Source organism: Crinia signifera, chromosome 4 (genome assembly GCF_055691185.1).
Source record: "Crinia signifera chromosome 4, ASM5569118v1, whole genome shotgun sequence".
Classification (NCBI taxonomy): Eukaryota; Metazoa; Chordata; class Amphibia; order Anura; family Myobatrachidae; genus Crinia; species Crinia signifera.
Genome location: NC_139220.1, coordinates 227,475,789 through 227,492,969, shown reverse-complemented (window position 1 = coordinate 227,492,969; position 17,181 = coordinate 227,475,789). Strand labels below are relative to the sequence as shown.

The 17,181-nt window shown below is 40.8% G+C and overlaps 1 protein-coding gene across 3 annotated transcripts in view; it reads left to right on the top strand.

Annotated features, from left to right (window-relative positions):
- LOC146075054 (tropomodulin-3-like) overlaps window positions 1-17,181 on the top strand; it is a 43,508-nt gene that overhangs the window by 15,012 nt on the left and 11,315 nt on the right. For all 3 annotated transcript variants that reach the window (XM_083183903.1, XM_083183901.1, XM_083183902.1), the window contains exons 2-5: window positions 1,398-1,588; window positions 5,303-5,459; window positions 16,393-16,515; window positions 16,767-16,835. In XM_083183903.1, coding sequence (XP_083040029.1) covers window positions 1,463-1,588; window positions 5,303-5,459; window positions 16,393-16,515; window positions 16,767-16,835 — 475 coding nt within the window. In that variant the 5' untranslated portion in view covers window positions 1,398-1,462. The remainder of the gene's footprint in view (window positions 1-1,397; window positions 1,589-5,302; window positions 5,460-16,392; window positions 16,516-16,766; window positions 16,836-17,181) is intronic.

The window sequence follows — 17,181 nt, the reverse complement described above, 5'->3', positions numbered from 1 at the left end:
TTATAGGCATCGGGGATATTTTCAATGGATTAAACAGGTCATGGTTTTTGTGGGTGCTGGATGACTCACTGACCATCGGCATTCTGACAGTCGTTTCTCCGACATTGGAATCCTAACTTTCAAAGGCTGTTTTCCCACGTGAGGGTCCATGAACCCCATAGAGGGAGAATAAAATAGGTGGCAATCCCAGCTCACTACCGATGCCCGCAAGGGGCTTTAATGTGCTCGTTCCCTTGTCTTGGGATCTTGACAGTCGGGAGAAATTACCATCAGAATTCCGACTGTCGGTAAGTTATACCATACCCGCCCAGGTACAGGAAGTCTTCTCATTCCCCTTGAGAAAGTGCTTCTATACACAGCTTGAAACGCATTACAAATTCAAATGGGACCTTGGCATTCCAGAGAAGTGGTTTGAGAAGACTTAACTGTACCCTACCTGTTTAATGAAAATATGTCTTTGAAAAGAAGGCTTCTGCTGTTTTTTTGTTCTTGCCAAACATATGCTCACTAGGGTGGTGCTAGGTCTTGTACTTTGATTTCCCTAGTGCATTTTCGCACTGCTGTCACTACTGTAGTAAACATAGCATTTTTGTCTGCACACAATTTGCACAAATATTTTTGTTAAGTAGAATATCATTAACCAAAAAATTAAATATTAAGGTTAAAAGTAGCAAACAGCATTTAGACTGATCAACATTGCTGTCTATACAGAAGGCTGACAATGTGGCTTAATGTGGAAAATGATCATGTACAGTAAGTCATAAATCATACTATGTTACATGGTTTTTCCATGTTGCGCTGCATTGTCTTCCTTATTGCCAAACTTGTTTAGTCTGAATGCACTTTGCAACCTTGTACTATTTTTCCCACTTAAGGTGCCCATACACTAGTAAGATTTATCGTCAGATCTGGCTGGTTGGAACAAAAACATGGTTATGGATGAGTGACAGTTTGTCAGTTTTCCAGCATTTCCAAACAAATGGTCAACTGTTATTTGCTCTCATCCATAACCATGTTTTTGTTCCATCCAGCCAGATCTGAAGATAAATTTGCGCGTGTATGGCCACCTTAATATTATGCTACTGCTAATTTTGTGCAATTAAAAGGTGCTGTTTTTAAGAACAGATATGCTGAGTGAATGCTCACATGATGAATGACCTATAACACGGCACTTCTGTATCCAATACTGTGGTGCGGGTATTTTGCGGGAGTTTAGCAAAGCCTAGTAAGGGCACGACTATTATATCAAAATGCATCAAAATTACTTTGATTTTCTACTACACTTTAACTTTCCATGTTATGTATATATGGAAGGGTTTACAATTTCTTCTCTGCACTTTTATATATTATTTTGAAGGACAAAAAAAACCTTTGTATTTTTATGTTTGTTTTTACAGAATAACATTGACATTAAAAGTTGATCTAAACGACGTCGGGTGTTGGGGACACCCAACAAGTCACTATGACCATGGCTTTTCGGAAAGACTTGGACAAATACAGGGATATGGATGATGATGAACTCCTTCAAAACCTCTCTGAAGCTGATCTAAAACATCTAGAAAATGTCCTGGAAGAGCTTGATCCAGAGGTGAGCGAGCGTGTTTATTGGTCAAATCTTATATATTGTGGAGGGTCAGGTTGCCTCCACATGCGGTGCGCTTCTATGACCCAGGCAACTGGCACATCTGTGCCGGGACCCACCGCAGTTGAAAGCAAATGTCATTACGGGTCCAGGGCCAGGTACGGATTCTAGTGTGCTGGTTGGTGTCTAGACCAGTTAGCATGCTGGTCCAGCATTTACAGAGGTGCAGGGCCCCCCATAGGTGCCTCTGTACACGGCACAAGTGGTAGGCAAGTAGTAAGTGGTGGAGCTAAGTCCCGATCTCAGTCTGGCATCCTTCAACCGCCATTGCCCACGCTGCAGGTCCAGGGTTCTGTGTTAGGCCGGGTACTTCTTGGCCCAGAACAGTAACGGCACTCCCTACCCTCTCATACATGCTGGTTGGGTGGTTTAAATAACTATTGTGGGCTTCAATTTGGGGTCAGTGTTGCTTCTCTCCCCCTATTCTCTATTCAGTTTTATGTGTATATGTAACTATATATTATTATATAATATGTATCTCTACATTTAATTCTTTGCACTCGTGAGGATTGAGTTGGCTTGTAAGCATTACCACATGCTGATTGCTGCACCTCACAGCCTCCTACAACTGACACTGCCAGATATTCCTGCCCACATGTATGACTGGCATAATCTTCCCATAGGCAAGAGTAGAAACTGTTACAGTATATGGCCTGTTGCTGTGATGGTTTAAATGATGCTATGTTCCAGAAATGTGGATCGCTTCACTTTGATCAGCATAAACAGACCCACATTATTAGTTACGTCTGGTTCCGGTTATTTTTAAGTAGCTAGTTAAGGGCCAGATGTAAAACCTTTCTATCTTGTATTGTGTAAATAGCATTTTCTGTATAATCACTTGGGTAAATGAACTCCTTTGCACCACAGTATTTACTGTATGGTAACAAGTAATCCAGTGTGGTGCAAAATGTCGACGTTGTAAATAGCCGTAACCACAATCTGAACCTAACACTAACATCGACTGTTGTCATTCCTTTAAGTCAGCATATCGTCCTCTATCATCATAAACCTCCTTCATCCATTTCTTCCTTTTTACGAATACCATATTTACACTTCTTTTCGTTCTAGAACGTTTTCAAAATTCCACATGATTCTGGAAGTAATTAGATGGACATACAGTATTATGATGTCTGTTTACAGGACTTCACAGTCATTTTGGCTCCTAAAACTGTTCTCACAGGGACTCTACATTTGTACCAGAATTTGGTAACCTGTCTAATTAATACTTTAATCCTCTTAGTGCCTTACAGGAGAGCAGACAAGAAGATATAACCCGCTTCTGTATGCTCCCATAAGATGTTTGTTTCTCTCTTTAAAGTGCCAGTATATGAAAGAGTTTGGCTTCTGTTTAGCGTTTCCTGTAGAACATTATAATCTTTCCCCAGGGTTTGTGCTCAGAGCGATGGAACAGGAAAGTGACACGAGGATCCTATTTTTAATGTTTTTTTTTTTTATCGCAGTTTAAAGCCACCAATTGTGTGGCATTAATGCTTGCACTTAAGTTGAACATTTAGCTTTAGCTTAATGATCTTTTCAGTATTACCAAAAGTTCCTTGGCTTCTGGTCAGGGGCAGATTAATAGCCCTTTTACACTAGCCCTGCAAACCCGGGTTATTGCACAAAATCTCGGGTTTGCAGGCCACTATCTGGTATTTCAATCCAGCAAAGGCTCAGGGTTGACAACAAGTTCAACACCGATCGCAGTGCAGTGTAAACTGGTGACCTGGGTCCATGGGACCTGTACACTGCAATGTCAAAGCTGGAGCTGGGAGCTGCTCTCAACACCCAGCGGCGGCTCGGGCCCCATCTCCAGTGAAGTCACCCATCTGGCATTATGCTGGGGCAGTGGGTGACAAATCCAATACCAGCAAGCCGGGTCGCAAATCCTATTGCCTGGCTTGCTGGCATAACAGAGGAGGAGGTGGCATGTGTGCGCTCCATGGAGGCCCCCATCTCTACAGTGCAGTAGACTCTGGGTTGTGCAGGTCTACAGATATGGAATGGGATTGTTTGGTTGACCATAAGATGGTCGACATACAGGAAGGTCGACATGGGTTTTTTGACCTGAATGTCGACATGGACACAATTTTAAGTGTACCGGATTGCTCACTGTGCCTCGGTGCGTTCAGCACACTATTTTATTCTCCCACCACGCCCTAGTAGATGGTAGGGTATGAAATACTGCGTGTCGGCTAAAAAACCAACTCATGTCGACATAACGCATGTGTCGACCCAGACCCATGTCGACCTTCCTGTATGTCGACCATATCCCACAGAAACCATGGTACCTGCCATGTTCTGGCAACTGATCTCTACTGCACATGTGCGACGGCCGTTTTTTCGGTAAGTTTTGCTGTGGCTGCAGAATCACAGCAGGACTCCAGAATTTAATCATGAGTATGGTGCGAACCCCATTCTAACCAGAGGACTGTGTGCACTGCGTTCTCTACACCCATTATAGATGTGCAACTGCTTCTGTTTATAATTTAAATGATCACATTGTATTTTCCAGATTCATCTTGACATATGTAATTGAATATACCCAGAGTAGTAACCTTTATATTTCCACTTTTAGAGATGACCACATTTAGGTTGAGAAATGTTACATAACATATTTCAAAGACTATACAGACACTATTTTCTGCCTACATGGCCTGCCCAGTAAGGGATACCTATGTGGAGACTTGGATTGTATAAAATAGATTAAAAAGAAAACCGTTTCCCCATATCTGTGACGTTCATTAGCATGTATATACACAATTCACAGCCTAGTATGGAGGTTTTTCAGCATGATTTTATGGTTTGACTTTGAAACTGTTTATTGTATCGGTGATCAGGTTTATCACTTGCATTTTACAGCTAAAGTGTACACATACCTTTTGACTGTGTGTATGCAGGATCACCATGGTTTTATATGGGCATATCCAGATCTGTAGAAAAAGGGCAGGGCAGATAGACCGGCATTTTTATTTTTTATTCAGATGTTATATGAGAGAATCATAACTAAAGTAATTATTTATTATATTCTGGGTGGATGTTATAATCTGTTCAATGTCAGCATATACTATAATCGTGTAGCACAGGCTAAAATGGCTACAGCACAGGTATTCAACATGCAGTCCTCCGGCTGCTGTGGAACTACGCATCCAAACAAGACCCAATCGTATTTGCTATTCTGGTATTCTAAAAATGTTAACGGGAATGCTGGGGTGTGTAGTTTAACAGCAACTGGAGGACCACAAGTTGAATTACCCTTGTTTACAGGTTTTTCCAAAATGGGGCATTGTGTAAAGAACAGTGTATAATGACATAGGACATCACAGACCTGTTTATGGCACTATAAGCAGTGCATAATTCCATTCAGGAAAGTTTGGACCTCTACAATCCTATTGGTTATGCCCTTGGGTGTACATTTGGTAAGGAGTCGAGCAGTGCGTGATCTGTAATAATTGATGAACAAAATGTGTAGAAATTTTGGAGCCAGATAAATATTTTTTTGTGATTTTACAGGATGTGCCAATTAAAATATTTTAAAACTTGCTAGTGTGCGATAAGTGCCAACAGTGCATGTTGTGTTTTTTAGTTCTGTGTAAAAACAATGTTTTTCTAGTTTTATTTAGTATTAATTGCTACATCTGTTTTGTTTTTTTCCTGTCACAGAATGCACTGCTGCCAGCAGGATTTCGACAGAAGGACCAGACAATTAATAAGGCCACTGGTGATTTTGACAGAGACCATCTGCTGGATTACTTGGAAAAGGAAGCACTAGCTCATAAAGACATTGAAGAGGTTGTGCCATATACTGGAGAGAAAAAAGGTATACCACCCACGCGTTGTTCTAATTGTTATTGTTTACATAGCACTAATATTAATACAGTGTATAATCATGCACGACTGTCCCTGCCTCCGCATCTTACATTCTAAATTCACTGCCACTCTGGCACCCATGCACACACAACCCATGGGCTCTTTTAGTAGAAGCCAATTGACCTGTAATTGTTTTTTGGGCTGTGAGAGGAAACACATGCAAATGTAGGTAGAACATACAAACTTCACAAAGATAGGGCTGTGGAAAGAGTTGGACCTATGACCCAAGCCCTGTGATTCAGCATGACTACCCACTCTGCCACCATAGATGCACACTTGTACAATTTACCTGGAACTTGTGTGTGTGTGGTTTTTCTTTGTTAAGCAGAATGTCAGAACTCCCTGGACATATGACATTTTCACATTGTCTGTGCTAATTCAGTTCTGAGCAATAGCTGTGAGTTACCTGTGTTCCACCAACATTGTAGATCCCCCCCCCCCTCCCATTCTGTAGATGTTGTAGGAGAATCTTCAGTTGGAGTACCATAATTCCAAGTGATGTGAGCAGCCTCTTACTGCAACCCAACACTGCTTGGAATTGAAACCGTTTTACCTTTGTTTGGATTGGACTCATTTTGCTTTAATCAGCAGTATATATGACCTAAAGAGACAAGAGAATGTTGTTGGTAGCCTATATGATATTGCAGTAGAATTAAATGTGGGTGAGTTTTGCCATTTAAAATTGAATAGCATTGGCACTTGCTTTGTAGATCTTAGTCCCTGTTGGTCAGAAGAAAATGATTTAGGTGACATGGGCAGTAGATTTATTTTATGTCTACTCAAGTCTTTATTGTGATGACTGCACGTGTCATCTATGGGCCAGAAAGAACTTGTCAGGTGAATAGAATGGTATGGATCATTAGATAAGACAGACATTAGGTCAACTTGCCTGAAGGTCGACTCAAGCATTAGGTCAACATGGGGAAGGTCAATAGTCAAAAGGTCGACATGGGGTTTTTACCTTTTTTTTTTTTTTTTGTCCCATATGCCGACAGTCAACATGGACACTAAAAAAAGTGCACCGATTCTGCCCACACTATTTTATTAAAATGATTTATGGTCATTGTGAGGCAAACCAGCGCTAGTGGCATCTGTCATTTTGGACATGTGTTATTAATGTTAGCATGAAATGGCACAGTTTAGCAGTTTGTGAAAATATTTTGCGTGGTACAGTACTCTTCCTCTTTTTAATTTAAGTATTGATCAGAAGACCGAATAAAATCTGGTTATTTCAACCTGCGGGTGTGATCTGGTCTCGTCTTGTCTTCTGCCCACACATGGAGACTTCTCTATTTCTCTTGACAGCTGTGGGACTTATAGTTTATTGTGCTTTCCATGCAAGTATTAGACACAGTACAAACAGGTCATACTGTACATATATATTAGTGGCTGATTAACGCCGCTTGGGTTCCTACTGATAGAGCTGTGAGTCATAGACATGAAACAGTCAGAGATACCATAAACATTTCATTGTACAATTCCTTAAATGGAGTTCGTTCTCAGGTAGTCTTACATGTACACCTGTAGTTCAGGTGTCCTTTCTTGGCTGACAAACTTTACTATACATTCACTGTAAAGTAAGAGATGCAAAGGTAAAAAGTGTGTGCATTAGATCGTTTGCTTGTTCCTTCACCCTACAAACACTAAAGCTACATTACTTTCCTTGTTGTAGTACGGTTATAAAGAACAAATTGTACTAAAAATACAAGTCATCTGCACTATCACATATAGGCATTGCCAAAGGCACTTTGTTAAATAACGCTTCCTTTTTTTTTTTCCCCTGAAAGGTGATGAAATAAAAGCTATCGTGTCATGTATCACTTCATGCCTTTGCTATGTTATAGAATAAAGCAAAAAAAAAAAAAAAACCTGTGAAAACAGATACATTATTACATTATTGCTTATTCTCCAAAGGTATTGTAAAATGGCCTGGGCAGGTTGGTGCTCATTAGAAACTATGAGAAACAATCGGTCTATAGTGATATTCCAACCTAATTGCTTTCTTGGGTGGCATCGCACCGTGTCTACAGTCTTCTAATCTGTCACTCAGCCTATTTATAAGGAGAAAAGAAGTCACGCTGCTGTTTGCTATCATCCTGTGCACTATAGTGAACATTGGGGCTGATTCATACTTGCTCGTACAGCAGCGAATTCGTCCCCTCTCTCAATAGTGGGGGGATCTGTGCATGAGCATAGGCGCAGCGAGTGCCTTCAGCGATATTTTTAACTGCTGGGGCGCTCGCTGCCTTATTTACAGGCACGGGGCATTCGGGGGTGGACAGCTGGTGTTTCATGGGCATGCCCACAAAAACAGTGGGCTCACCCATAGAAATGCTGGGCAGGCCCCAGGGAACGCTGGCATTCCCCTGCCTGCTTGGGGTGTCCTGCTGATGTCACCTGACATCAGCTCCCGCGCCCAATTCGCAGAAGACCGTGTAACCGAAAAAGTAAGTCCTGGGCTGCCCTCTAGACTGCGAGCAGAGGAAAAATCATTCGGTAGGAAGTGCTCATCGAAGGATTATTCCTCTGTGCCGGCGGTTGAGAGCGGATGTGTAAGAGTACACATCCGCACGCAGCGTAGCGCGGGGGGGGGGGGGGTTGTGTTCATTGCGGCGTTGCTTACCTGCTCGGTAGGCTCCGAATAAATAAACGCAGTCTAGCGAGCAGGTCTGAATTATCCCCATAGATAAGAAAAAACAAAGGAGAGCCTTGACTGAGGAGATCAGAAATACAATTATAGGCAAGCACACTAGAGGTAAAGGTAGAAGACCATGGCAGAGCGACTTCATGTTCTGTGACTACAGTAACAAATATTAAGATGTTGAAACTCCGTGGCCCTGTAGCCAACCCCTCTGGATGTAGCCACAAGAGAAAAATAGATCTAGATATCCGATTGAACAGAAGGATAGTGAGTGGTTCAGAAAATAAAGGAAGGGAAGAAAACTCCCAAAGAGAAATAGGTAATTCAGCCATATTGCACATCTTAGAATTCAGCTGCCCCCAGCCTCCTCTGTGCACTGAATGAACGCAGTGTTCATAGAGCCATCATTGATTCACCACCAGCACAGACAGCATGTCCCCCCCCCCCAACCGCCTGTGGGACACTGGTGGTATGTGCTTTCCCCATTAGTTCTCTGTGCCTCCTTTTACACTGCAGCTTACCAGAGTCCTTACCAGATAAATCTCTGCTAGCTATCTGGGTCACTGAACTCCTCCAGTCTTTTTAATATTTATGTAACATAAAACTACTGTACACTAGAGTAGATTGTATTCTGCCATGAAGACTTGTAGAATGCTCTGCTGAAATCATGTCTTCAGTTGTGACTCAGATCTTGTCTTTACTTGAGAATTGATCAATAAGCACATCTTGTTGTTACTTGAATATATGATCGTTGTTCTCGCTTGTTGAGACTTTGTCCTTACTTGTAATGAGACAGAAGTAATACACGGATTCTCTTTTGTGTCATTATATTTACTTCCATAAGGGATTCCAAAAAGGCTGATCTATCATCTACACCACAGTGATGTAAATCCGTGCCAATTTCGATCTACTTTTCTGATGCAGGTGGGGGGAGGGGGGGTATACTTCCTTCTCTGTACATGCACAGACAATGGAGGGGGTTGTTAACGTGTGGCAGCAGTCATCAGTGGAGCTATACACACTGGGCGATATAATGTGCCATATCACTTATATTGCACAGTGTGTACGAGACTTGAGTATTACTGTGATAAGAGGGCAGATACTGGTTTAGGGTACACCTACAATATGTAAAACTGCAAAGACACAGTGTGCCCCTGGTAAAGCTTTATATTGTACACCTCAATATATTTATTTGGGCTGTGCTAATACACTACTGTGCGTTACTCGCTGAGTGATAGTTTGGTGTGACCCGAGAACTGGTTGGTGTTTGGCACTATGCATTCCATAGGAGGACGGTGTTGTAAATTGTCCATCTACTTATCCATGTATTCCTAGAATTCTGTTTGCAGAAGTTACAGAGAGATTCCTGAAGTACTATGGAAGAATGTGATGCATGATTTCACTGTAAGCTTTTGTACTCACAGTTTTTAATGGCTTGTTTTACAATTGTTTTTTTATATGCTAGTATAACACATGTAAATCCTTCTTGTTATTGTTTACAATGTGACCATGCCCACTTGTGTTTAGTTTGCTTTGTATCTTCCAGTACGCTCCCTGCTATTTCCATACATGTTTACTTTTGGTAATTCAGTTGCGAAGTCTACCATGTTACACATACACTGGGAACAAATACAAGAAAATTCTGGTTTCACGTGTGATTCCGATTTTCCACTTTACTGCAAAATGAAGTAGAAAAAAAACCCATTATTTTATATGTAAATGTATCATAAAGTGACAAACTTTTTGAATGACAACACAAGGTCAGACAATACAGTATAACCTGTATTACAGATTTTATGTGTAGATACACTTTGGTTCTGTTTCACATGTGGATAGAGGAGGATCCATCTATTTAGAAAAAAGATCCTCAAAATACACCTCTACCAAGTAAGTCCTAATGAACTTAATGAAAGAACCAGAAACTTCTCAGTTGTCATTTATATAATCTTATAATCTTATCCAGAAAAAAACATTTTATGGAAAGTAATGACAATAGTTCTAAAGTATTTTACATTTAGAATAAGAGTGCTTTGGCCAATAAGCATCTATCTTATACCCCTTTCACACCGCACTTTTAAAACGGTATATTGCCATTTTTTTTCCAATTTTTAAAACGGATAAGGGTGCAGTGTGAAGGTGCCAGAGTTGATTTACCGGTTAAAGATAACCGGTATTTCAACACGGTTAAAAAGCAGAGTCCTACACGGTTCAAAGCCGTTTTTTTGTGCAATGCGAATGGCACTGAAACGGTATTTAGAAGAAAAACAACAGATTACAGACCTGTGATAGGCTGTCCTCTGCATTCTGCCCTGGGAGGTGTAATCTATGAGTGCCTGTACCCAAAGCTATGTATTGCGGGTCTACAGATGTGGTTACGGATCAATATTGTAAAATAACAGTGGTTTTATTCATATGAACAAGTGATAAAAAAGCGCTATATCATACAATGAAAAGGAGTCAAAGTCTTTAAACCGGTGATGTTAAAGTGGAAGAGAGTTGTAGGGAGCTGGCGTCCCTACTCCCTACAGTGCACAGTACTCCCTGATACCTTAAGTACAGTCCAAAGTCTTAGCGCTGGTCCCTCACCGAAATTTCCGTCCCTCGGTGCCGCTTCCTGGCTAATATCCCTGTCTTCCTCTGAAAAACCAGACCGGAGCTCCACAACTGAATACGCTCCGGGTGCCATCATCATCTGGCGTCGCAGGAACTAGCGGAGGCTGTTTAGAAGCTCCGGCCAGTAGTCAGGCGCCCGCCCCTCTGGGAGATCAGCGAAGCATCGCAACTTCGCAGAATCTCTGCTGAATGACTCCAAGGCACCCGGCATATTAGCACCTTAAGAACAGCCAGTCTGTTGGCTTTGATTAACTTAGTATAATGTCTCGCATGAAAATGTCTAGTTGCTGTGGGTTACAGCACACTTTAACGGTTTGTATGGTGTCAGCGCTGTAAAAAATGTTATACATCAGCAATACAGTAGTACTTAAACACCCATCCATGTTTCTTTTCCTGTTCTCTAGTTCTAACAAGTGTTTCAACATGCTTTGCTTGAGTAACAGAAAACCACAGAGGCATCTGTACTCTGCCAGAAGTACCCTCCATGCTCTGAAGCCTGGTTCTTTCCTGTACTTTGATGTGGGCAAAAATTAAATTATTCCCAACAGGTTTATTCTGCAGTCACAATGCTGCTGTGAAAACGTATGGAAAAACCAGTGCACATCGTGGAGGCCATTCTCATCCTGTTAAAGTAATGAACACTACCAGCTCATAGCTATGTACATCACTGGCACATGTCCAATAATTCTAATCTATATTGTATATTAAACTTGTTTTCACAGCAGCATTGTGTCTGCCAATAAATACATTTTGCACCAATATATCTGCATATCTATCATTACACCAAATACGAGGTATCTCAGGCTTTGGTATTTGTGCAGCTCTGACACCCATAGGTGCAATCTATCCTTTTCTCATTTAACCCACATGGAGGGGCCTCCTTGCCAGCTAGAAGCAGCCACTCATAGGTAACATTCACCTCCAGTGCGCAGGTTACAGATAAGCCACAATTCTAAGCAATCACCATCATATTATTCTGCAGTCAGGATTGCAGGTGGAAGTATCAATGGAATTATTATTTTCTTCTTTTGGCTGTAATTTGCTAGGTGTGAAATAGGCATGATCTCTTACATGCTCTGCACTCATCTGTTACATTTATAATATGGCAATGTTCTACATACAGTATTGCAATATATATTTGGAAGACTTATGGTGTGTACACACGGTGAGATGTGCCTTAAGATCCTATCCACGATCCGATCCGATCAGATCGGATCGTGGATAGGATCTTAAGGCACATCCGATTTGCATCCAATCTTGACTATATAGTGCAGATCTGCACTATATAGACAAGGCAGCCAAGACTTTCTGGCTTCCGATACGTGAACACGCATTGGGATTGGATCGGGATAGCAAGGGTTAAAACCCTTGCGATCTGCATCCGATTCCGATCAGATGCCGATCCGATGTTGACTATATCGTCAACATCGGAAAGGAAATCGGATCGTGTGTACACACTATATGACAGATGGCCAGTCAGTAACTAAGGAGACTATGTACTTCCTTTACACAGTACACATTTAGCACCAGGCTGCATGGGTAAATGGTACAGGGTGTGGTTGGCATACAAAATGTTGGGGAACATGACTGCAGGTCAGCGATTTTCCCACTGCAAACCCTGCCCCTTACCACACACCCTGCACAGTTCCAGCATGAGGCACAAGAATACCGCAGGACCGGATCCTGTCTGCAGGCAGAGCACCCCCCCCTCCCTTTCTCCCTCCATGCTATGGACTGGAGTGTAACAGACACAGCTGCACACTGTAAAGACTATTGGGAGCTGCTGGGAGGAGCTACATGCTGCAGCATCTCTGTTCCTACCAATGCATGTGGCTTCCCTCCTGCAGGCCCTTTTAAGATTTAAAAAAGTTTGACGTAGTGGAGCAAGAACTTACCGGAGCTGTCTTGAAATGCATATACTCCGCTTCATGCCAGTGCTCGAAGTGGCAGTAAAACATACTGTTGTATACTGAACTACTTTGAGCATTGTTTATATATTAGTCTTTTTTTTTTTTTTCTTGAGATAAGACTAAAAAATGTGTTAATACACTGTGGCATGGGTTCTCAACTTTAATACTCAAGTACTACCATCAGGTCATGTTTTGGGGTTTTTTAGGTGAGTTCATCTGTTTTGCTGGTTCAGTTAGTATGATTCCTGTTTCCAGAAAATAATTCACAATATATGACGTGCTACTGGTACGTAAGGATAGTGCTTGAGAACTTCTGCACTGTGGGATAGTGTCTTATCTTGACTGTGGGACCTTGGAGAGAAATCAACCAACCTTCAAAGGTATGGACTGTTCCCACAGGGGAATCCTCTAGTGGGCCACTGCTTCTGGTCCGCTGTTCCTCTTGTAGGTATCAGGTTCCAGACTGTGCAATTGAATGATACTTTATAGACGTGGTACATTATACTGCACTGGACTCTGGTGTTTTCTCTACAGTGCAGTGCTGTTATTAATTTGACAGGGTATGGATGTATATGTGTATGTGTGTGTATATATATATATATATATATATATATATATATATCTCAATAGCCGGTCACACCTTTCTCTGGAAACTAGCCACAACCCTATCATTATATTGCCCCCCGCTAGGCCCTTCGTGACCCAGTCCGACACTGAACCTGTTATTTGCAGTTTTAAATTAATCATTTATGCAAAAAAAAAAGGGAAAAAAAAGACTTTAATACTTTATTTCTTTTGGGATCGCCATCTTTTGACAATAATTTTTTATTTACTCCTCATACAGTAGCGTATATAGTAATAATAATGTAACTTACTTTAGAATTTATCCCCTAGAATACATATTCCTTGTAAGCCCTTGGATGTCTTCCAGTCAGTGATTCCTAACATAACTAGTAGTATGCAGGCATGGTATTTTAATGAAAACATTGCAGACATATGTCTGGGAGGCCTTACTGAGTGAGAGCTGGTATCTTGCTGTGATCACTGGTGCAGCCATAGTGCCTGACCATTCCATACATACCACAGTGACACTAGACTAGTGAGAGTCCTCATCCAAATAATAATAATAATGAAAAAAAAAAGAGTAAAACCTTTGGTGATTAATTATTGCTGCCTTTCTGCAGCCACAGGTTCACAATTTGCTGTGTCTACTACATTTTGGATAAAAAACTGTCCAATAGGGGAAAAAAATGTAAATACTGGCTAGGATATGTTCTGTTGGTAATGTTGCTGCAAGCATGTGTGCACCTTTGTAAGCTGTTGACATAATGAAACAATCTGTTTATACATGGTAGGAAACTAAGGAATGTGCCGTATATTTAAACAAGGTTCCAGGTACACAACGTGAGCTGTTTAATGTGTAAAATAGACATGTTATATGGGGTGTGGTATGGGGCTCCGACAGTGTGTATCCCGACAGTCAGTATCCCGACATTGGGATCCCAACTGCCGGTGCTCCGACAGGGGGGCGAGCACAAGAAAGCTTCTTGCGGGCTCGCTGCTCTCACCACGCTGGACCTCCACAAGAAAGAATAGCCCCTGTGAGTCAGGATCCCCACTGTTGGGGTGTCATCCGGCACCTGTTGTTTGTTGGTAATGGTGTAATCTGTACAAAGCACATAAATAGTAAATTCTGGCCTGAGTAACCAGTATTCTTTATGACAAGTGGGGCCTGTACAATTGCGTATTCACTGGCATATATAGATAACAACTGAAATATCTGTATAGATGAATCATAAATAATACCTTTCTGTGTGTAAAAGATGGTGCCACGAGATTTCAATCTGCATGAGTTGGAAATTAAATATATACTGAGGGTCCTCTGGACAGTTTAACCCCTTGAATGCCAAGTGAATTTGTCAAAATAGGTGTAAAAATTGCCAACATTTGTATTAATCATGACTAGTAATGTTGACCTTCTATAGAGAATATAATCCTTTTTTTTTCATTTGAATTTATATAACAAACTTGAGTAACGGTGGCATATTTTGAACATCTCTCACAGATGTTTAAAATATGTGAACATCTGCACTGCCATAGGATTGAGTCACCTAAACTGATGTTAAATCTTTATTGGGTTTCTTCAGAATGGTATGAGGATTTTGTATGTGAATTGTATTGAAGTTGTGTATTTCTATTATGTAGAGTTCTTTATATTTTGTTGTTTTCTTTGTATACTGCAGGACATTCTAAAGATTTAGTCATTCACACCAGTACCCCAGTCAAGGGGAGCTTAACATGTACATGTATACATAGTTAATTTGATCATAATCCAATTAGTTTACTAGTCAGGTGGGAGGAAACACATGCACATATTGTGCTTCGGTGCTGTGAGGTAGTAATGCTAACCTCTATGACCTCTCAGCTGCCCTCTCCATGCCTTTTCTCCCTTGCAATGCCTTCTGTGCCAACAAGAGCTACTTGTTTTCATGTGGCACCTTCCACAGTTACTTAAACAGTTTGCAAAATGTGTTTCCCCTTCCAGAGATGGGAAAACAATAGCACTAATGTGCTGTGCTGAGATACATCAGACACATCTGTCGTTGAGACCTCACCCAATGCAAACAAAGGAACTGATTTCACTACAGATCATATGTTCTTATGGCCTGTAAGGATAATGGTGAAGAAGTAGGACAAGTAAATCAATCTGATCACTAGATCATTTACAGAACCACCACTTACTGTAGTAGTAATGGCTTATTTTCTCGATGCTTCTGTATGTGATGGATTGTGCGTGCTTCCTGTGCACTCAGCCTGGTCTCTGGAGAGCTGCCGATGTCAGAGCATTGTTTAACTCCTGTTGTCGTTTTTATGTTGTTAGCCAAAATCATTGTGTGCATATGTAGTAAAGTGTGTATATTCTCATTTGTCAAGACTTGGAAAGTGCACTCTGCTTAATACTGTATCTTACAGAGCTCTAACATAAGTAATCCTATATACCGTACACATTCTGCTTTTTTATTTATTTTTTATTTTTTTTGGTGTCTAGATAAAAATGAAATCTGGTCTGCTGCAACACTACAATGAATTGTACATCCAACTTGGAAGCTTGCTTATGGAGGAAATCAGGAATTTATTTTTATGCAGTGATTTCTTCAAAAAATGAAAGATAAGTGGCCTATACACAGGGCGATTTTCAGGGCATTTTCTAAGCGATCTAGTTAGATCACTTAGAAAATGCCCTTACATCACTCTGTGTGTAGGGACCATAGCGATAGCGACACGCATCGCCATCGGACGGCGATTAATATCCATCATTCTGGATAAATCTATAAAATGGCTGCTCAGGGCCAGTGTTCTCACTGGAGAACACTGGCCCTGACAGAGTGCTTAGCACAGAACGCTATGAAGTGTTGTGTGCTGAGCAATCTAGCATCGCTTGGACCACGCAACAAAATCTCCCCATGTTTAGGCCCCATTAGCTTCAAGGTGTTAGTGAGTGACCATTCATACATTTTTTTTTTAAATCTGCTACTATATGCATTTTTTTGTCACAATATACCTGTAACCTTTACCTTGTATTACTAGAACATTCATTCAATTGAAAAATTTTGTATAATCCTTTTATAGTCATAACTTCAAAAATGCCACTTATAGGCCAAGAGAACTGGAGTTTCAGGAATGGTTGTATATTGACCTTTTAAATATTTTCTTTGCAGGGAAAGTATTTGTCCCCAAGCAGATGCCCAAAGACTTTCATACGGAGGATAAGTTATCTCTTGATCCAGAACTGGAAGAAGCATTGAGCAGCGCCACTGACATAGAACTGAGTGATCTTGCAGGTTAGCAGTTAAATAGCAAATAAGAAAATATTATGCCTGTAACTATTCAAACTTGCTGCATGGATCAATAAAAACCTAGACCTACAGACATACAGTACATAAGTTCTATGCACACTGTGACCATTAAATATAATAGTATTTAACAGTAACCTTGCTTTTTTATTGGTGTAGTTTACGGTCATATTATTGTGAGAACTGTATTGTTAAGGCATTAACTTTAATGATGACACGTATTGTTTTTCCTCAATAAGCTATCCTCGGGATGCCCAGCCTGTTACCAAATAGCACCAGTAATGGGATTGATAGCCAAGGATTTCCAAGTACGTACTTCTATATTAATCTAATGCTTCTTCTTAGAAATACTTGTGCGAAAATCAAACTTGTGCGAAAATCAATATGGGCATGTAGCCAATGTGGGCATGACTTTACTGATCAATATCTGTGAGAAAAATGGATCTTTATCATTGTTGAATTCTAATGAAGAGATCCAAGTCTTCTAGTGACTGTAAATCTTTTTTTATGAGGCTATTCAAAAATTGGAAGTAGGTAATCTTGGGATTATTATTACAAATATATTTTTTTTTTAATTCCACGATAACAGCTTATAAAACACTGGGGAACAGTCATTCTGTTGCCAGGGATTTAAGCGTCGATTTTGATCTAGTT